This window comes from Punica granatum, chromosome 6 (assembly GCF_007655135.1).
Source record: "Punica granatum isolate Tunisia-2019 chromosome 6, ASM765513v2, whole genome shotgun sequence".
NCBI classification, from domain to species: Eukaryota; Viridiplantae; Streptophyta; class Magnoliopsida; order Myrtales; family Lythraceae; genus Punica; species Punica granatum.
In genome coordinates this window covers 18,486,652-18,509,106 of record NC_045132.1, presented here as the reverse complement: position 1 = coordinate 18,509,106, position 22,455 = coordinate 18,486,652, and the positions used below count along the sequence as shown (strand labels likewise).

The 22,455-nt window shown below is 36.0% G+C and overlaps 2 protein-coding genes across 3 annotated transcripts; both read right to left on the bottom strand.

The window, feature by feature from the left end:
• Window positions 1-916: 916 nt before the first annotated feature.
• Window positions 917-2,109, bottom strand: LOC116209877 (MLP-like protein 328). The gene is made up of 2 exons (XM_031543620.1): window positions 1,795-2,109; window positions 917-1,396 (listed from the first exon to the last, which is right to left on the bottom strand). Exons 1-2 carry the CDS (start codon window positions 1,991-1,993, stop codon window positions 1,125-1,127), a joined length of 471 nt encoding a protein of 156 aa, XP_031399480.1. The 5' UTR covers window positions 1,994-2,109; the 3' UTR covers window positions 917-1,124.
• Window positions 2,110-9,558: 7,449 nt separating this feature from the next.
• LOC116210087 (MLP-like protein 328) lies at window positions 9,559-11,070 on the bottom strand. Of its 2 annotated transcripts, none has more exons than XM_031543898.1 (2): window positions 10,765-11,070; window positions 9,559-10,344 (listed from the first exon to the last, which is right to left on the bottom strand). In XM_031543898.1, exons 1-2 carry the CDS (start codon window positions 10,961-10,963, stop codon window positions 10,073-10,075), a joined length of 471 nt encoding a protein of 156 aa, XP_031399758.1. In that variant the 5' UTR covers window positions 10,964-11,070; the 3' UTR covers window positions 9,559-10,072. The 2 variants fall into 2 exon arrangements, with proteins under 2 accessions (XP_031399758.1, XP_031399757.1); XM_031543897.1 differs by having other exon boundaries at window positions 10,654-11,067.
• Between the last annotated feature and the right edge of the window lie 11,385 nt (window positions 11,071-22,455).

Below are 22,455 nucleotides of genomic sequence, written 5' to 3'. Positions count from 1 at the left end.
GAGGTTTAGTCTTCTGCAACCCATACTCCATGCTAGTTCACCCGACCAAACTCCATATAATTCAGCAATAACAGAAGGGGCAAAGCCGACTACTACTTTAGAACTAAAAAGACCACTACTTTAGGTCAGAATTTGTTCTTGAGCATTTTATGATCAACAAAATTTATCCCTTTGGTTTGCCAACATGACGAAAAATCTAGATTAGGTGGAACTGTTAAGCTTTCGCATATAAGCGGATGAACAAAAAAAAAATGAGAAAAGAAAAATGGATAATAGATTGCAAACCATGAAATATTATGTGGTTGGCAAACCGAGCTCTCACGGACGAATTTTCTCATGGGGTCAGGAGTTTGAACTCAATGGAAACACTTCGTGGTAAAGGTCAAGCCAACGACTGCTCAAGATTAATTGCTAGTAAGAGATGGAGGATTAATCACAAACAATTTAATTTAATTTTTCATATACCTTTTTTGCTGTCCATATCGATTCTTATGCCGTCTGCAAGTTGATTAGCTATTTCGGTTATACAAAAATTAACGAAAACTGACGGCCCAAATTGTGGGTATCAACTAGTTTATGTGATCTCACCATTTACATGATATATGAAAAGGCACGGGGAGACACAATTGGGTTTGTGGTAGATATTACGAGTATTTTCATATTTTACGGGGTACTTATCTTGTACTTAAGTATTTCCTTTAAATTAGTTCTAGTAGCTGTCTTCCTTAGTCTTAGGCTAGAATATGTTCTTTCTGCTTTCGAGGGCTTTACCTTCCCTTTGGATCAGTTTGTGCGACGTATATTTACGCTTCTACAGATTCAATGAAAGTTTAGCTTATTCAGCTCAATTCAGAACTGACAGTACCAGATCCATATTCACACTACAGAAAACATTGCACCCAGAGACACGATCGAAGATGCGCAATCCTCTTACGTCGATGCCCTGTGGACATGGGCATTGATATTTTGAATCACGCTGACCACAAAATCCATGTAAAAGTACGATGCAGAACAAAAGTAGAGAAACATCGTAGACACAATAGGTTCATATCATGGTACAACATCCTTATTCATACTACAGAAAACATTGCACCCAGAGACAAGATCGAAGATGCGCAATCCTCTTAAGTCGATGCCCCATGGACATGGGCATCGATATCCTGAACCACGCTGACAACCAAATCCATGTAATTGTTGGGAATCGGTATATCCTCGTTCAGCCTCTCATACTCTATGGCCAGCTTTGCCACGGAACCATTGTTCTTCGGAATAACCTTGATTGTGAGCCTGTAGAACTTTAACTCGCTGTAAAGGTCTCCCTCAATGCCGTGGAGGGTAATAGTCATGTTCGCATCATTGAACTCCACCTTCTCCTTGAATACTGCTTGTTTCCCATCTGCATACATAGACATAATGGCTCATAAAATATAAGGTTATTCATCGTCTCAAGATGGAGATCCTTATGCATATTTTGGACAGACTGCTAAATAGGTTCAACTGCGATCTGCCTTTACAGTGTTACATTCTATACATGCCATACTGAAATATACTTATTTATATTTTGCATATATATTAGGGATCCTACAATCTCATATCGAAAATATACAAAAAAGAAAAAGAAAAAAAAGCTTTATAATACCACCACCACTTGAGAGTCTGAGTTTTTGGGTTGGATAAACCAACCATTTATAAGCTCAGCCCATCTGGTCGTGATGGATACCACAATACGAGTGAGAGCAGGGGTCACTATTCCATGTCCCACACTGAAAATATGCAAAGCGAAGTGTAGCTTACCGATGGTGTAGTTCCAGGTCTTGATAGCTCCATGGGTGTGCCAGTCACCTTCATGAAGAGCTACTGCCTGAACGTTTGGTGACGAAGCAGTGGGGATCTTGTGGCTCTCCTTCCTCCACAACTTATAGTAATGGGCTGCACTTGATTTCAGGTCGATATCCTTTTGCAGCTTCCCGCAGAGTGCTTCCCGTGACGCCATTTTAATTGTTCGTCTCTACTTATACCGAATAAGCTAGGCTATATTTATGGTTTCTATATTTTTGTATTCACGTACACCGATCACCTGACCTTGAGACGCATATTAACTGCAAAATTCCCCTTATATATAGATATATGCCACCCCTGGAGTATGTATTTTACAAATAATTATTTCAATTTACGTTCCTGGCCTCCAAAAGTCATGATTCACGTGGTTTCATAGATGCAAATAATCCTAGGAAATGAAAAGAAGGGATAGTAACCGACGTGGGTTGATTTAAGCGGTTTGGCACTTGTTCCACTTAAGTTAGGTCTCAAGTTCGAGTCCTTGTGAATGCAAAAAATCCACGCTTGAGATCTTTACCCTTTAGTGGGTCGACCCGACTCGATTGGATTAGTTAGGGTCTAATTAAATTTATGGATACTAGAGTTCACACCGAAAAAAAAAAAGATCGTAACTGAGAAAAGGGGGGTTTGGTATTAATTGTACTTGCCGGACTTACATGTGCCGTGAGCTTGCAGGATATTCACGTGGACCGTGGGATTAGTCGGCGAAACCCGGACACTCTCGTCATAAAAAAAAAAAAAAAAACGAAAATTGTACTTGCCCTCAACTTAGAAGTAAGAGATTTTGGCTTCGATTCCTATATTTCTATTTATATCCCTTTATTCCTCTCCTTATTTGGCGTGCATTTTAACCTCTTTGTAATTGAAAAATTGTACATATGTTATGTTCTCTAATAAAATTTCAACACGTTGGGGTTCAAAAGAGAAAAGAAGAGACTTCTTTATGTTGTAATAAACGTGGAGGCGAAGAGTGCTCGAAACTATGCTCGGATTTGTATCCGAGCGAAAGAATTTGTAATTAGCAATGACCGTTAACTCATTTAATGCACGTGAGTTGACATGATGGGCCAGAGAAATAACGACGGAAGATAATGCTGGCCCCACCTTGGAGTGATCATTTAAATCAGCTGAAATTAAAAAATTATGTATTATGTCCCTACGTCTCTTTATGAGTAGGAGATTATTATATGAACCCAATCAATCACGACAGCGATGGACTGCACCTATCATTAGTGGACACACGTACAAAGTGTCGGGGGCTTACTGCAGGAGTACCCTCAATCTTTGGCATTTGAGATATGGAGCCTTGATATTCATTTGGAAAACTATATATATATATATATATATATTATTAATTAGCTAGTTATACTGGAGACTATCAAAACGTACAAAGTTTTTTTTAACCTATCAAAAAAAAATATATATGTTTTCAGTCTGAGGCATTTCTTTTAGCTGTATAAAGTTAGTAGTTCATATAATCTGCCAGCAAACATGTACATTTCAAAATTTATTGATAGTGATACTACAAGATTTCACTTACAGATACAACTCGACATGTTTGCATAAGTTAAGCTAGTATACCTCTTGAATCGGAAAATGGAAAAATTACTCAAATTCGAGAAGTTCCATAATAGGCACAAATCAGAAAGTCATCTCCTATATAATCTCATCGAGGCATATAGAGCAGCCAATTGAGATAAAGAAAAAGTGTAAGCCATCCCTAATGATCTAATTCATCAAAATTGGTTTGAAAAAGATAACTTCGCCCTCTAGTTCACCTCGAAATAGGCTATTAGATGGCACCTCTACTTTCTCGTAAGCCCCTCATGATCCAATGATCTCTTTCCCTGTAAATTAAACATAAGAATCATCAACTATGTCATATGATCGTAAAATATATATCTGATGTGATATTAAGACCAACCTTCTTCAAAACGTTCAAAATAATGGAATCCATCTCCCAAGGTGCTCGACTCAATTGACCAGCTAAACTCTTTGAGCATCAAAGAATCGATGCCTAAAATGGGGCCGAAGTTGAATGATGTAAAGTTACTCATTCTTCCTTCCTTTATTTAGTTTTTTTAATGACTCATGAATACCATTAACAATAAAAACAGTAGCCACATCGAAATCAAAGGGTTCGTAAGATGATACATATTATTATTACATGAAAATGATGAAGAGTATTTTACTGATTCTAACCGAATTATTCATCATATGTGATTTGTTAATATAACCATCCAACCTTTATCCTTATCTGTTTTTTTCCGCTGACATTTAGCCAGCAAATGTCATTTTTCGGTGAGGTGTTTGCATTCATTGGAGATTTGCTAATTTGTATCACTGGTCTTGAAGTCAGGGACAGGGCACATTATAGTGATTAATGAGGGGTTCAATTGTCAATTCCTCCTCCGACATTTCCAAGTCTATCTCTATATGTAATTAATGATCTATTTGATTTTGTCCGTAGATTTTCTTACATGTCTTAATAAAAGTCGAAAATTTTAACCAAACTCTATTAAAAAAGGAATTTGTTTTTAATTTTGGGTTTTGGAAATTTTATTTGATTATTTTTTAATTCAACAAAAAAATGTCCATTTTTTGGGAAAAAAAAACTATAATTACTGCTCTAAGGCATGCGTAACGGTGAAAGAGAATTATCAAAATTATAATTCATCGATATTCATTTCTAAAATTTCATTCATCGAAAAAAACTTTTATTTATAAGAAAGCTTTTAATTTTATTCAAGATTTACAATAGAACAACAAGCGTCATAATAATGTTACGATTAAAATAATTTAAAATTTCAAAGAACTTAGAGAGTTAAGAATTATCAAAATGGAGTCCGCATTGCGGCACTTAGAATTTATATATGATAAATGGTAGCTGATTAATATGTTGATTTTAGAAAAACTTTGATGATAAATTATCACATTTCTTTTAGAGCAATATTTCTTAATATATACATGTCAAAGGAAATCATGCTGCCGATATTCTAGTTTTATATACTTGTTTGCCGAATCTTATGTTAAAATAAAGTAACTTTTTTATTCAATGACTACATTTGGAAAGACAAGTCAAATTTTGCCACTCTAATAAGTGTAAAATTATATAATTCTTAAATTCATTTTTTTTTCTGTATATCTAATGTCCTTATTAATTCTTAAAATTATGTAATTCTTAAATTACATCTAATTCTTAATCATAAATGTATGTTTTGGTTGAAACGTGTATAAGTTCTAATGGTCCATCTTTTAAAAACAAATACTCTAACTTCAAAAGTAATACTTATTGTTATTTGATATTAGAAAATTTATCGTCGTTTCCGAAATCCTTCAGAAAGGCAAGTGGTTATGCTATCTATTTATAAAATGAGATTTTCCATATTTCGAAGTGAATTGTATATCACATGGGAATCGTACAAGTTTCTAAAAATTCTAATCTTTTTTTCCTTTTACATTTTCAGGAAGTGATTAATTATTTGAAAAATAAACTATATATATGTGGTGCCTTTCTCATCGCAATATTCAATTTATATATATATATATATATATATATAATACGGGGAGTTCGGGTTTCGCACGACTAATCTCACGATCCATGTGAACACCCTGTGGATCCACGGGACAAGCCAGTCCAGCTACAAGCTATGCAAGTAGCCCAACAGGGTATTGACGTAACGTACAACGCGAGTAACCGTTACAGACCTGTTGATTCGCGCACGAATACCGGAACTACGACCCTCTACACCTGTTGATTCTACGAATACCAGGAAATAGGCATCAAACTCGAATCGATCCGAGATTGGACAAAGCACGAAAACTCTGAATTTTATTGATAATCCAAAAGACGACTCCTTCAGCCCTATGGCTTACACAAAACTTAAATAGGGTTTAAGAAAACCTAAATTGCATAAAAAGAACTAAACTTTTCTAAAATTGCAAAAACACCCTAATTAACATAAATTGCCTGTTTGAGGCCCTAAACGATGAAATTTGCCTTAAATATCGAAAAATCACGGCGAGTGAGTGAGTTTTGCTCCGGATGCCATTTCCTTCAAAATAGGGTCGTCAGACCTAATTTTCTCCAGGTACCGACTAGCCGGGTCTTCTGCCGCATCATTCTCCCCTGGATGGAGAGAATTTGCCCTCGAATCATCATCGTCCGAGCTATCACCTGTGTAAGGAATCAGGTGCTTAACATTAAACACATCGGTAGTACAAATGTGGCTAGGAAGTTTAAGCCGATAAGAGTTCGAATTAATCTTCTCAACGACCTCCACAGGACCAATCTTCCTAGCAGCGGGTTTGTGGTAGTCACCAGCAGAAAATCGATCCTTCGTAAGGACAGCCTAAACAAAATCGCCAACTTCAAACTCCACATGCCTTCTCCTTCGGTCAGCAATAGCCTTGTATTTCATGGCAGCATTCTTGAAATTATTCTGCACATCTTCATGAATCTCTTGCAGCCCGTGAATGAAGTCAGCCGCCTTACCATGAACCCTGGTCTTATCCGGCACGGGTAACAAATCAAGGGGACCCCGGGGAGTGACAGAATATACCACTTGGAATGGACTGAAACCAGTGTTGCGATTAACAGTGTGGTTGTGCGCAAACTCCGCTGGACTTAACTTCTGATCCCAGCTCTTCACGTGCTCCCTTACTAAACCTCTCAACAGATTGCCCAATGACCTGTTAACCACTTTTGTTAGTCCATTTGTCTGCGGGTAATACGCTGTACTGAAGTTCAACTGGGTGTTCACCGTCTTCCAAAGGCTCCGCTAGAAATGACTCAAGAAGTGGGTGTCTCTATCGGACACAATAGAGACTGGCAGACCATGCAGACGGTATACTTCCCGAAAATACAACTGAGCAACTCGCACAATATCAGTGGTCTTCTTGCACGGAATAAAGTGTGCCATCTTGGAGAACCTGTCGACCACCACATATATAGAATCATTTTCTCTTTGGGTACGGGGTAGGCCGAGGACGAAATCCATACTGATATCCACCCATGGCTGCGAGGGAATCGGCAGGGGCATGTACAACCCCGCGTTAGTTGTTGTACCCTTGGACACTTGACAAACCTTACAGCACTGCACGTACTTCTCCACTTCTTTACGAATTGTAGGCCATAAATACGATGACTGGACAGCTGCAAGGTCTTGTCTCTCCCCACATGACCCTCACCATGTAGCTGCTGAATAATGTGGGCTCGCAAACTATAATTAGAAATACAGAGCCGATTTCCCCTGAAAAGAAAACCATCCTGCAACACGTATTATGTTCTTTCTCCAACCCGAACTTTAGCTAGCGTCACAGAAAAATAGGGTCGTCAGAACCTAATTTTTTCAGGTACCGAATAACCAGGTCTTCTGCCGCATCAGGTATTCTGCTACATAATTTCTACAGTGACTTGAATCTAGAACTTCTCATGAGAAGTCACATCATTTCCATTACGCCAATTCTATTGATTTAGCTTTTATATATTAATATTAATATTGATTGAGTCTCTTTTCAAAATATTTATCAGCAATCTTAAACTTGAATTTAATAGGAGAAGGAAATATTGGTAATTCAAATAAAATATACTTGTTTTATAAATAAGATTTGCGAGATATTGAGAATGCAAAACCCTTGTTGAATTCCCCTCCGCAAGCAACAGCTGCTCCCCACGGCGGCTGATACTCCAAAGCCCTCCACCTCTGCTAACCCTTCATCTGCGAGGCTATGGGATTTTTGTAGGGTTTTAAGTATAGCTGTGCTGGGACATGGGAGCTAAAACAAAAGGTCATACTTGTATAGGATTTAATGTAGTAGTAGTCATAGCGAGGCTATGGGCGGTCATGACTGAGGCCATTCCCCGGTCAATGCGAGCTCCTCAAATTGATGTTGTCATTAGATTGAAGGCCTCTTGGACCTTTCAAGATATGATACAGCTATTATTGTGACCCTTCAAAGATCCGAATTCGAAAGATGTGGAACAACGAAAAGCAAACGAAGGGAAAGGAAGGGGGAAAAAAAAAGGGACTAACGGTCCCATATTAGCAAAGGTTTCCAGTTATAATTTGTTTTTTTACTATAATTCAGAAACGAAGGGAAAAAAAAAAGGGAAAAAAAGGACTAACGGTCCCATATTAGCAAAGGTTTCCAGTTATAATGTCTTTTTTTACTATAATTCAGATATTGGAATAAATTTGAAATTGCCCGTAAATATTGGATGTTTTACGCTATTAGCCCTATAAAAAACTAATATGCACTTATTAGGAGACATATATGTCTCAAACGCTATCATCCTCAATGACCGTCCAATAAATGTAAGGTCTCTTTCTCGAGTGAGAACGACGTTTAAATAATCACTTCAACCATTATTGCTAGTGCACGGCTGCTCAATTTTTCAATCAAACAAAGAGAAAAACAAGAACTTTCACCATTAACTTTTTTGTTGAGACTACAAGGTAGTCATCATGTCTGTGACCGTCTCTTACACAAGGGCCGGCTAACCTCGTCATGAGGAACTTTTAACCATACACTGTACTTAAAAGTTCGTTAATGTGAACTGCTTTAGGCGACAGTTTGTCAATTAAAACCACACTTAAGATGGTGTCGGGCACGCAAGGAGACAGTGTCTCTCTCTCTCTCTCTCTCTCTCTCTCTATATATATATATATATATATATAGGTTGCATTATTAATTCACCTGAAAATGCAGAAATTATGTGTCCATATGTTTTTGTTTTGATAATATTTTTCTTTTTCTTCTATTTCATGCATTGTATTATTCTAATAATTGCAGAACCATGTGAATCACGTAAGATAAGGTTTAAGCATCGACAATGTTAGATAAGGTTTTGACAGCCCCATGAGAATCCCAGTCCCCTTCATGCAGATCAATGCCTTGAACAACATTGCTAGGATTGATGACTGACATCTTATGGGCTTCCTTCATTTTCTATCTCCAAGGAAAATCACTCTGATCTTCTATTAAAAAAATTTCCAACTCCTCCTTTGGGGCTTCAACTCCTACGTAAAGTTCTTGTTTCGGTAATTCAAAAATGGGAGCAGGTTTTTCCCTATTGCAATTGGTAGGGAAAAACCCGCAACCCCTTAGGTTATCCTGCACTTGAAAAAGTAGAAAAATGAATAATATAGTGATAATTTGATTCTTTGTCAGCATAATAAATGAATAGACAGGCTTTTTAGTGAGCACCGTTGTCGACAGCTGATTTCGGCTCCACTTCTCCTTCGACCCTTTCCAACTTCCCCTTTAGCCAGCATATATCAGTGCTAGTACTGTATCATAAATGTTGAATAGATTACTGTCCAGATTAATTTCCATCAATTCTTCTCTTGCCCAATAATGTAGATATTCTGTGCGGGACCCTTTTTCTTGGTATGGTGGTTAAGTGTACAATTTTTCACATAGGCTGTTACGATTTCACCTTGGGGTTATGCTATAGGAATTTATCATTGTGAATCCTTCGGATAGAGTTGGTTCAAGGAGACGGATTAGTTGAGATGGACAGAAGGTGTCTGGCCACAATCTGATTGTCATCCTACAAATCTAGTGAGGCATGCTTCAATACCGTGAGTTTTCAAGATTCTACACAAAAAATATATGAAGTCTGCAAACCACGTTTAGGAACCGTCATTTTTACCATGATATGCAAATTGGATTGGACCACAACAAAAGTAAAGCTCGGGACTACCACCAAAACAATAGGACCCACAAACATTCATTCAGTTTTTATTTATGCAAGAGCGTAGAAAGCTGCCGTAGAGAGCTTTCAGTCATTTTACAACTGCAGATACACTCCGGCGGGGTACAAGGTAGGTAGAGAAACATCATAGACACAATAGATACATTGTACAACATCGTCCTTTCAAGCAATATAGAAAACATTACACCCATAAATAAGGTTTGAAGCTGATTTGCCATCCTCTCATGTTGATGCTGCGCAGGCTTGGGCATCAATATCCTGAGTCGTGCTCTATAGAAAACATTGCACCCAGGGACACGATTGAAGATGCGCAATCCTCTTAAGTTGATGCCCTGTGGACATGGGCATCGATATTCTGAATCACACTGACCACAGAATCCATGTAAAAGTATGATGCAGAAAAAAAGTAGAGAAACATCGTAGATACAGTAGGTTCATATCATGGTACAACATCCTTATTCATACTACAGAAAACATTGCACCCACAGACATGACCGAAGATGCGCAATCCTCTTAAGTCGATGCCCTGTGGACATGGGCATCGGTATCCTGAACCACGCTGACAACTAAATCCATGTAATTGTTGGGAATCGGCATATCCTCGTTCAACCTCTCATACTCTATGGCCAGCTTTGCCACGGAACCATTGTTCTTCGGAATAACCTTGATTGTGAGCCTGAAGACCTTTAACTCGTTGTAAAGGTCTCCCTCAATGCCGTGGATGGTAATAGTCATGTTCGCATCATTGAACCCCACCTTCTCCTTGAGTACTGTTGGTTTCCCATCTGCATAAATAGACATAATTGCTCATAAAATATAAGGTTATTCATCGTCTCAAGATGGAGATCCTTATGCATATTTTGGACGGACAACTAAATACGTTCAACTGCGCTCTGCCATTGCAGTGTTACATCCTATGCGTGCCATATTGAAATATGCTTCTAGGAAAGTCGAACCCTATGTCAGAACTTATTTATATTTTGCATATTTATTAAGGATCCTACAATCTTATATCGGAAATATACCAAAAAAAAAAAAGGTTTATAATACCACCACCACTTGAGAGTCTAAGTTTTTGGGTTGGATGGACCAACCATTTATAAGCTCAGCCCATCCGGTCGTGTTGGATACCACAATACGAGTGAGAGCAGGGGTTACGATTCCAGGTCCCACACTGAAAATATACACAGCGAAGCGTAGCCTACCGATGGTGTAGTTCCAGGTCTTGATAGCTCCATGGGTGTGCCAGTCACCTTCATGAAGAGCTACTGCCTGAACGTTTGGTGACGAAGCAGTGGGGATCTTGTGGCTCTCCTTCCTCCACAACTTATAGTAATGGGCTGCACTCGATTTCAGGTCGATATCCTTCTGCAACTTCCCGCAGAGTGCCTCCCGTGACGCCATTTTAATTGTTCGTCTCTACTTATACCGAATGAGCTAGGCTATATTTATGGTTTCTATATTTTTGTATACACGTACACCGATCACCTGACCTTGAGACGCATATTAAATGCAAAATTCCCCTTATATATAGATATATGCCACCCCTGGAGTATGTATTTTACAAATAATTATTTCAATTTACGTTCATGGCCTCCAAAAGTCATGATTCACGTGGTTTCATAGATGCAAATAATCCTAGGAAATGAACAGAAGGGATCGTAACGAACCTGGGTTGATTCAAACGGCTCGGCACTTGTTCCGTTTAAGTTAGGTCTCAGGTTCAAGTTCTTGTGAATGCAGAAAATCTACGTTTGAGATCTTTACCCTTAGCGGGCCGGTCCGGCTCGATTGGATTAGTTAGAGTCTAATTGAGCTTCCGGATACCAGAGTTCACACCGAAAAAAAAAGGGTTGTAATCGAAAAAAGGGGGATTTGGTATTAATTGTACGTGTTGGACTTACATGTCGAGTGGGCTTGCAGGATATTCACGTGGACCGTGGGATTAATCGGCGAAACCCAGACACCCTCGTTATATAAAAAAAAAATTGTACTTGCCCTCAACTTAAAAGTAAGAGATTTTGGCTTCGATTCCTATGTTTTCATGTATATATCCCTTTATTCCTCTTCTATCCCTTATTGATGGTGCATTTTAGCTTTCTTTGTAATTGAAAAAAATACTTTCGGTAATCTTTATTAATATCTTTTTTAGAAATAACTATTTTTTTTAATAGGGGGACTCTTGGGCCTAGAAAGGTTAGGTAAAGGGACAAGGAGCATAGGAATTTCTGTCAAATGAGACTTGGACTGAGCGCCTCTTATTATTTCAGCTGATAGAGTAACATATTGCAGCAAACTCTTTCCTGGACAACTGTAGTTCTTTTCTCATTGTTGTTACATCCATTTCGTCGCAAACATTTGCTCCTAATATTTTTGGGTTAATTTCGATATACACCTGTAGTTTGAGGATGATTGATCTCACCAGTAGTTTGAGGAGGATCGATCTCAATATACACTCTGTAGTTTGATTTGTCCCAAATACTCCATAAAATATAGCCAAATTGTCTCAGTAGCCTACAAATTATTATCTCCGTAAGTAAATGCTTTGGATGGGATGAGATTCATATGCAATTCAGATGACTCTTACTCGTAAAATTGAAATTTAGGAAACATTGATATCTATCTAATGCACAAGAAAAGGTACTGAATTAACCCAAAAAAACATGTTTATTGTACATATGTTATGTTCTCTAATAATATTTCAACATGCTGGGGTTCAAAAGAAAAAAGAAGAGACTCCTTTGCGTTGCAGTAAAAGCAGAGGCGAAGAGTACTCGACAAATGAAGCAAGGGACAGATAGTTCTCTTACTAACATTGTGGATGATGTTCGACAGCAAGGAAGAGAAACTAAAGAGATCGAAGCTCTTTCAGTCTTCCTCGAAGCAATACGACACAGCGTACACGCGAGTAACTGTAACAGATCCGTTGATTCCGCAGAATACCGGAACTATGACCTTCAATCTCCTATTGATTTTTCGAATTCCTAGGAAACCGGCATCAAACTCGAATCAAATCCGAGAATGGGCAAAGAGCACAAAAGCTCCAATTTTTATTAATTGATCAAAAGACAACTCCTTTTAACACCAGGGCTTACAAAGCTTAAAAAGGGTTTAAAAAACTTAAATTGCATAAAAAGAAATAAACTTTTCTAAAATTATAAAAACGCCTAAATAACATAAAAATGTCTATTTAAATCCCTAAACGATGGAATTCTGTCAAAATTTTGTCTTTTCATAGCCAAAGGCTATGAGTTTTGCTCTGGAGACCGTTTTCCTCGAGATAGGGTCGTCAGAACCTATTTTTCTAAAGATACCGATTTGCTACATCTTCTGCCGCATCATTCTCTCCTGGGTGGAGAGAATTCGCCCTAGGAGTCCAGAGATAAAATTATCTATACAAACATACACATCTTTCATACTTGACCGGAAACCGATGTTGGCCCATGCATTAGAACGGATGATTGGAAAAAATTCGGACTTAAAATACTCTGCTGCAGTGATTGGTTCAATAGAGACATTTGACATCCTCGTCCTCATCTGTTGATTCGAGGCACAATACTTCTTAATTTCCTTCTTCAGCCTCGCCTCCCTCCTATCTTTTCTTTGCGAGTCCATCATCTTATCGATGGCCTCCCAGACCGCATTAGCCTCCTTGGCGTCCTCATCATACTTCACAGAAGCAAAGACACCCACATTATTCCTCTCAAATTAATCGAATTTCCAGTTCTTATCATAACCCTCATCCATCAACTGCCCATCATATCGTGCAATCAAATCATTATCATCAACCCTCTTATACACCTTACTCACTACCAGCCCAAGTGGGTCATCTGATGTTGTGACAGGTTCAACAATTTTCGACTGAAAATACTGCTCCCCTGAGAAATAAGAATCCTCCTCGGCAAAAGATTGATCATCAAATACAAATTCTACAACTTCTTCTTGATCTTCATCTGGATATATATAAAAAATTGGATCGGCTTCATCATATGATATGTCTTTGATCCTCCAATCTAATTCGTTCTCCTCCGCAGCACGACGTTGATTAACCGCTCTTCCAGGCGGCATCGCTGATCCAAGAGCGAACACGGCTCTGATACCAACTGACGCAGCGTACACGCGAGTAACTGTCACAGATCCGTTGATTCCGCAGAATACCGGAACTACGACCTTCAATCTCCTATTGATTCTTCAAATTCATAGGAAACCAGCATCAAACTCGAATCAAATCCGAGAATGGGCAAAGAGCACAAAACCTCCAATTTTTATTAATTGATTAAAAGACAACTCCCTTTAACCCTAGGGCTTACAAAGCTTAAATAGGGTTTAAAAAACCTAAATTGTACAAAAAAAATAAACTTTTCTAAAATTATAAAAACACGCAAATAATGTAAAAATGCTCGTTTGAAGCCCTAAACGATGGAATTCTGCCAAAATTTCGTCTTTTCGCAGTCAAAAGCTGTGAGTTTTTTTCCGGAGACCGTTTTCCTCGAGACAGGGTCCTCAAAACTTATTTTTCTTGAGATACCGATTTGCCACGTCTTCTGCCGCATTACAATAGAAATGAGATCTAATTCAAAGATTGAAAGATACGAAAGTAGATGCAGGCTTTTATTTTGGGTGGATAATAGATGCAGGCTCTTAAAAAAACTATCTTTTCAATCTTTTGTTCAATATTGCCCTTATTAAGACTCATGTGAATTGCAGATGAAGCTCTTCCCATTCCAAACATCAACGTTTTCAGCAGTTTGGAGCATATTAAGACGATTTGACTATTCTTAGGGAGAATATTTTGAGACAAATTAAACTATGTTATGCAATTTAAGACCGTCTTCAAACTACAGGGAATATATTGAAATTAATTATTTTATTTTTTCCCATTCGCTTCGTGCAGTTGATCACGCACATGAACATTATTCTCCTTTAATTTCGCCGCAACTCCATCATGTAATTGCTGGATAGGCAAGTGCTAATGATGAAATTCCCTTTGTAGGGATTACCGCCAAACTTTTGACACATTTTTTTCCCAAACAAAATTTGTGCAGTGGTGTACCAATAAAGGATGCCATGGAATTTCCCAAAAACCACATTTGATAACAGAACTTACTCGTACTGTGCATTATTTGTGCGGCTGAAAACCTCGACATAGTTCATATTAATATGTTTCACAGGATATATTCATACCGTAAAATTTTGCTAGCTTTTGCTCAATCAATAAAAAAGAATAAGCATTAATAATCACCAGTTCATATTGATGCTATAGCTGGTGAGTTGGTGGCCCTGTGCGGTGGTATTTCGGTGATGGCGCGGTGGTGCTGTGGTAATTTCGTTTGTCCCCGACTCCTGCCGATGGGCTTCAGCTTTATTTTTCTTTAGTCCGGCCCACTAAGGCCCAATTCCTTCAGCACATTTATCCTATTTTAGTCCTTGCTGGAATGACCTTTCTCAGTTTCATAGCGCTGTCAGCCATTACTATTGTCTTTAATTACAAGGCAATTCTATGGCCATAGCACAGAAAATGGGAAGCTAAATAAAAAGGCACTCGTAATCCCACTAGTAAGTATTAAATCTATAACAAACATACCAATCGAGATTTTAAATTGGAGATAGATCTATTCACTTATAGGTCCACTGAAAATGTTACAGCAAGGACCATAAATTGACTCTTCAAACCACGGACTAGAAGTTTCTTTTTCTTCTTGGGATAATCCACACGTCCATCCATCAATCATTCCGGTGTTATAGAACAAACGGATAGTCCTGCTTTAATCTCTAATGAAGAATATTATAATATGACTATATATATATATATATTTATTTAAACATATAATAATAAAATAAATAGATGATAATTTGGAAACATATATATCGGGTTTGGTATCATGATCCTAGAAATCCAACGCAACCCAACCAATAAAGTTTCACTCTCGAGTGGAGACAAGACGACCGACTGCATTTCCTAATTATATATTCCAAGTGGTCGAAACTATGCTCGGATTTGTATCCGAGTGAAAGAATTTGTAATTAGCAATGCACCGTTAACTTCATTTAATGCACGTGAGAAGACATGATGGGCCAGAGAAATAACGACGGAAGATAATGCTGGCCCCCCCTTGGAGTGATCATTTAAATCGGTTGAAATTAAAAAATTAAGTATTATGTCCCTACGTCTCTTTATGAGTAGGAGATTATTATATGAACCCAATCAATCACGACACCGATGGACTGCACCTATCATTAGTGGATACACGTACAAAGTGTCGGGGGCTTACTGCAGGAGTACCCTCAATCTTTGGCATTTGAGATATGGAGCCTTGATATTCATTTGGAAAACTATATATATATATATATATATATATTATTAATTAGCTAGTTATACTGGAGACTACCAAAACGTACAAAGTTTTTTTTTTAACCTATCAAAAAAAATATATGTTTTCAATCTGAGGCATTTCTTTTAGCTGTATAAAAGTTAGTAGTTCATATAATCTGCCAGCAAACACGCACATTTCAAAATTTATTGATAGTGACACTACAAAATTTCACTTACAGATACAACTCGACATGTTTGCATAAGTTAAGCTAATATACCTCTTGAATCGGAAAATGGGAAAATTACTCAAATTCGAGAAGTTCCATAGTAGGCACAAATAAGAAAGTCATCTCCTATATAATCTCATCGAGGCATATAGAGCAGCCAATTGAGATAAAGAAAAAGTGTAAGCCATCCCTAATGATCTAATTCATCAAAATTGGTTTGAAAAAGATAACTTCGCCCTCTAGTTCACCACGAAATAGGCTATTAGATGGCACCTCTACTTTCTCGTAAGCCCCTCATGATCCAATGATCTTTTTCCCTGTAAATTAAACATAAGAATCATCAACTATGTCGTAAAATATATATCTGATGTGATAATTACGACCAACCTTCTTCAAAACGTTCAAAATAATGGAGAATCCATCTCCCAAGGTGCTCGACTCAATCGACCAGCTAAACTCTTTGAGCATCAAAGAATTGATGCCGAAGTTGAATGATGTAAAGTTACTCAGAGTGCATTTGGATTTAGAGTTGAGTTGAGTTGAGTTTTGATTTTAATTGGTTTGTAATGATTGTATCGTTGAATTATGAGAAAAAGTGTGAAAAAGTAATGAATAGTTGAGAGAAAGTAATAATTAAGTAATGATTGTGTCATTGAATTGTGAAAAAGTATTGAATAGTTGAGAGAATTTAATATTAAAAATTCAATTAAATAATTAAAAAATTTTAAAAATTTAAAAAGTAATAATTATGTTGTTGAGTTGAAAATAAGTGGAGTTGAGTTGATTTGAGTTGAGTTAAAAAAATTTTAAAAAACAAACACACCCGCATGAAAATTCTTCCTTCTTTTATTTAGTGTTTTTAATGACTCATGAATACCATTAACAATAAAAACAGTAGCCACATCGAAATCAAAGAGTTCGTAAGATGATACATAGATAGGAGGTAATAGATATATATTATTATTACATGAAAATGATGAAGAGTTTTATTTTGGTGCGTTTGGTTTTAGAGTTAAAGTAATTTTAATTTTGATTGTGGAAAATGACAAATGATTGTGTAGAGTGTTGAGTTAAAATTAAAGTTAAAATTTTTTACTTGAAAAATGTGTATTTTTGTTGTGTAGTGTGTTGAGTTAAAGTTAAAATTAAAATTTTTATGATTTTTACTGCGAAATCAAAAGGAGGATACTGATTCTAACCGAATTATTCATCATATGTGATTTTTTAATATAACCATCCAACCTTTATCCTTATCTGTTTTTTTCCCGCTGACATTTAGCCTGCAAATGTCATTTTTCGGTGAGGTGTTTGCACTCATTGGAGATTTGCTAATTTGTATTACAGCTGGTCTTGGAGCCAGGGACAGGGCACCTATAGTGATTAATGAGGGGTTCAATTGTCAATTCCTCCTCCGACATTTCCAAGTCTTTCTCTATATGTAATTAATAATCTATTTGATTTTGTCCGTAGATTTTCTTACATGTCTTAATAAAAGTCGAAAATTTTAACCAAACTCTACTAAAAAAGGAATTTGTTTTTAATTTTGGGTTTTGGAAATTTTATTTGATTATTTTTTAATTCACCAAAAAAAATTGTCCTTTTTAGGGAGAAAAAACTATAGTTACTGTTCTAAGACATGCGCAACAGCGAAAGAGAATTATTAAAATTATAATTCATCGATATTCATTTCCAAAATTTCGTTCATCGACAAAAACTTTTATTTATAAAAAAAGCTTTTAATTTTATTCAAGATTAACAATAGAACAATAAGCGTCATAATAATGTTACGATTAAAATAATTTAAAATTTCAAAGAACTTAGAGAGTTAATAATTATCAAAATGGACTCCGCATTGCGACACTTAGAATTTATATATGATAAATGATAGCTGATTAATATGTTGATTTTAGAAAAACTTAGATGATAAATTATCACATTTCTTTTAGAGCAATATTTCTTAATATATACATGTCAAAGGAAATCATACTGCCGATATTCTAGTTTTATATACTTGTTTGCCGAATCTTATGTTAAAATAAAGTAACTTTTTTATTCAATGACTACATTTGGATATACAAATCAAATTTTGCCACTCTAATAAGTGTAAAATTATATAATTCTTAAATTCATTTTTTTCTGTATATCTAATGTCCTTATTAATTCTTAAAATTACGTAATTCTTAAATTACATCTAATTCTTAATCATAAATGTATGTTTTGGTTGAAACGTATATAAGTTCTAATGGTCCATTTTTTAAAAACAAATACTCTAACTTCAAAAGTAATACTTATTGTTATTTGATATTAGAAAATTTATCTTCGTTTCCGAAATCCTTCAGAAAGGCAAGTGGTTATGCTATCTATTTATAAAATGAGATTTTCCATATTTCGAAGTGAATTGTATATCACATGGGAATCGTAAAAGTTTCTAAAAATTCTAATTTTTTTTCCTTCTACATTTTCAGGAATAGATTAGTTATTTGAAAAATAAACTATATATATGTGGTGCCTTTCTCATCGCAATATTCAACTTTTATATATATATATATATATAATACGGGATGTTCGGTTTTCACACGACTAATCTCACGATCCACGTGAACACCTTGTGGATCCACGAGACAAACCAGTCTAGCTACAAGCTATGCAGGTAGCCCAACAAGGTATTATGCTACATAATTTCTACAGTGACTTAATCTAGAACTTCTCATGAGAAGTCACATCATTTCCATTAGGCCAATTCTATTGATTTAGCTTTTATATATTAATATTAATAATGATTGAGTCTCTTTTCAAAATATTTATCAGCAATCTTAAACTTGAATTTAATAGGAGAAGGAAATATTGGTAATTCAAGTATAATATACTTGTTTTATAAATAAGATTTACGAGATATTGAGAATGCAAAACCCTTGTTGAATTCCCCTCCACAAGCAACAGCTGCTCCCCACGGCGGCTGATACTCCAAAGCCCTCCAGCCCTGCTAACCCTTCATCTGCGAGGCTATGGGATTTTTGTAGGGTTTTAAGTAGAGCTGTGCTGGGACATGGGAGCTAAAACAAAAGGTCATACTTGTATAGGATTTAATGTAGTAGTAGTCATAGCGAGGCTATGGGCAGTCATGACAGAGGCCATTCCCCGGTCAATGCGAGCTCCTCAAATTGATGTTGTCATTAGATTAAAGGCCTCTTGGACCTTTCAAGATATGATACAGCTATTATTGTGACCCTTCAAAGATCCGAATTCGAAAGATGTGGAACAACGAAAAGCAAACGAAGGGAAAGGAAGGGGAAAAAAAAGGAAAAAAAAAAGGACTAACGGTCCCATATTAGCAAAGGTTTCCAGTTATAATTTGTTTTTTTACTATAATTCAGAAACGAAGGGAAAGGAAGGGGAAAAAAAGGGAAAAAAAAAAAAAGGACTAACGGTCCCATATTAGCAAAGGTTTCCAGTTATGATTTGTTTTTATACTATAATTCAGAAACGAAGGGAAAGGAAGGGGAAAAAAATGGAAAAAAAAGGACTAACGGTCCCATATTAGCAAAGGTTTCCAGTTATAATGTCTTTTTTTACAATAATTCAGATATTGGAATAAATTTGAAATTGCCCGTAAATATTGGATGTTTTACGCTATTAGCCCTATAAAAAATTAATATGCACTTATTAGGAGACATATATGTTTCAAACGCTATCATCCTCAATGACTGTCCAATAAATGTAACGTTTCTTTCTCGAGTGAGAACGACGTTTAAATAATCACTTCAACCATTATTGCTAGTGCGGCTGCTCAATTTTTCAATCAAACAAAGAGAAAAACAAGAACTTTCACCATTAACTTTTTTGTTGAGACTACAAGGTAGTCATCATGTCTGTGACCGTCTCTTACACAAGGGCCGGCTAACCTCGTCATGAGGAACTTTTAACCATACACTGTACTTAAAAGTTCGTTAATGTGAACTGCCTTAGGCGACAGTTTGTCAATTAAAACCACACTTAAGATGGTGTCGGGCACGCAAGGAGACAGTCTCTCTCTCTCTCTCTCTCTCTCTCTCTCTCTCTATATATATATATATAGGTTGCATTATTAATTCACCTGAAAATGCAGAAATTATGTGTCCATATGTTTTTGTTTTGATAATATTTTTCTTTTTCTTCTATTTCATGCATTGTATTATTCTAATAATTGCAGAACCATGTGAATCACGTGAACTTTTTTATGTTTTGTTCTCGCTGGTACACCTAATTAATGATCATATTCATTAGAAAAAAAAAAAACCAATGATCTGGTGTATCATTCACAATCAAAGAGGTGTAACACAAGTGCGCAAGCGGCGCACAGTTTTGACTGTAATGAAAATATCTCAAATTCGATATTTATTGAGAGATTATCCCTATCCGTTTATTAGTTATTAAGATTTCTATATTTTATATACTAGAAGTTCAAATGCATGATTTTTCTTGTAGTCCAAAAAAAAATCCAATAAGATAAATTATCCAGAATAACCCGTGATGTCTGCCTTTTCCATTTCAATCACGCTTTCTAAAACTTTTTCGTAAAAGTGCGTTATGTTTTTTTTTTCCAAATCTAGTACGTGATTTTTTTTTCTACATTTGCTTTTTCTCTAATAAAAAACCCCCAAATTCTACTTACATTTTCAAGACTACCCATCCACTCTGATCTCCTCTCTTCCTGTTGCCGCGACCAATTTCGAAAACTCCGTTCCTTTTGCTCAAACCTTCAACGAACGTATTCCAGGTGTCTATAGAAAGCTGACACGTAATAATATAATATAGGAAATAATAGAAGTTTGATAGTGAAGAAATTAATACCTAGAAGCTGTGAAAATTGAATCTTAAGAATATGGGATAGAAATTTCAAATAAAGATATCTATCAAAACTTTCAATAAAAATTGAGTACCGTAAAATTTCATAACTTCCTCTTAGTGATATATCTTAGAGTCAGTTTATGTATTTGAACAGTTTCTATATATGGTAATGACATTTATTCTATTATTCATATATTTTCTGGGTTTATTAAAATAAGTCCAAAAAATATTTGATAAATGCTTCATTCTTAATAGTTAAGAATATGAGTGACAGAGTAATTCGGTACAAATATCTAAAAATTGTTTAAGATCATCATATTTGTCTGTATCCATGATTAGTTTGAGATACTATTGAAAATGGAATAGTGAGTCTCACGCTATCTGATAACTGTTTACGGGACAGACAAGTGGATACTTATGAGATAAGTAAGTCAAACGTGACATGTAAATAATATTCACATGGTAACTTTACTAACATCAATGAATATTATCTAGATCATATTAATGCATATAATTCTTAGACCTGAAATGATACGATTATCTCGTGTATGAATAATTAGGATTTGCTAGTGTTTATATATTTGTGCTTAGCATCGATATCCAGTAGATGGTGGTCCTAGTTAGTTGTACACGGAGGTAGGTGTCGGATCAAGATGGAATTCCCTAACCTGAGTAAATAGGAAAAATAGTCCTACGAATATGAGTTAATTTTGGATCAAGGAATCTTTGGCGGGGGTAGTTAGACTTGAATAAAAAGGAGCTTCTATTTAAGTTCTACTAATCTAAGAAATGGAAACCAAAGACTGCATATGGTCGGCTATAGGATTTGACATTTACCATGATACTGGTTAGATCGGGATCTTGTAGTGACGGGATTCAGTGCATGGTACATATGGTCATAGGTTCATTAGAATGTCTTAATCGTACATTTGTTACTATTTGGATTGTCATGATATATTGTTAGGCGTCATTCATGAACTTGAAAGCTAAGTTTATTTCGTAAATTATGCCTTTGATTTCGGAAAAAAGTTTTCGGTAATATCAAGGAAGTTGATATTATAATCCTATTGTCACGTAGTGATGAACCTAGTTAGTCACACATAATAAGACATGATCGAGCCGAAAATGAATTAATTCTAATTAGGGAAGTTAATTAGGAATTAATTCTCAGATGAGGATTGCGATGTGGTTATAGGGGCGCTAGCACATCCTGAAGCCGAATCCCACATTAAGGTGAATTCAATTAAGGAAGTACGAGAGTTTCCTTATTTAGAAAGTTTTTATAAAGAGAAAGTCTATAAGTGGGAACTTAAGTCAAGGACAAAATAGTCTTTCTTACTTGAAGGATAAGTCATAAGATGACTTCAAGTGTGAGGACTACTTTATAATTGATTGATTAATTTAGATTAATTAATAATTGTAATTAGGTCCGTAGAGATAATTCAAGAAGTTATATATAGATATGGTATCTTACAATTATCCCTAAGTGTGACTATTATCTCAAGACCCGAATAGTGAGAGAGAGAGGA

Excerpts from the sequence above, each read along its gene's own strand:
- LOC116210087 (XM_031543897.1), bottom strand. The coding sequence starts at position 10,963 with ATGGCGTCACGGGAGGCACTCTGCGGGAAGTTGCAGAAGGATATCGAC. Across the intron at positions 10,345-10,653 it reads ATGGGCTGAGCTTATAAATG|ATGGGAAACCAACAGTACTC; the intron begins GTTGGTCCATCC and ends CTATTTATGCAG.
- LOC116209877 (XM_031543620.1), bottom strand. The coding sequence starts at position 1,993 with ATGGCGTCACGGGAAGCACTCTGCGGGAAGCTGCAAAAGGATATCGAC. Across the intron at positions 1,397-1,794 it reads GACCTGGAACTACACCATCG|ATGGGAAACAAGCAGTATTC; the intron begins GTAAGCTACACT and ends CTATGTATGCAG.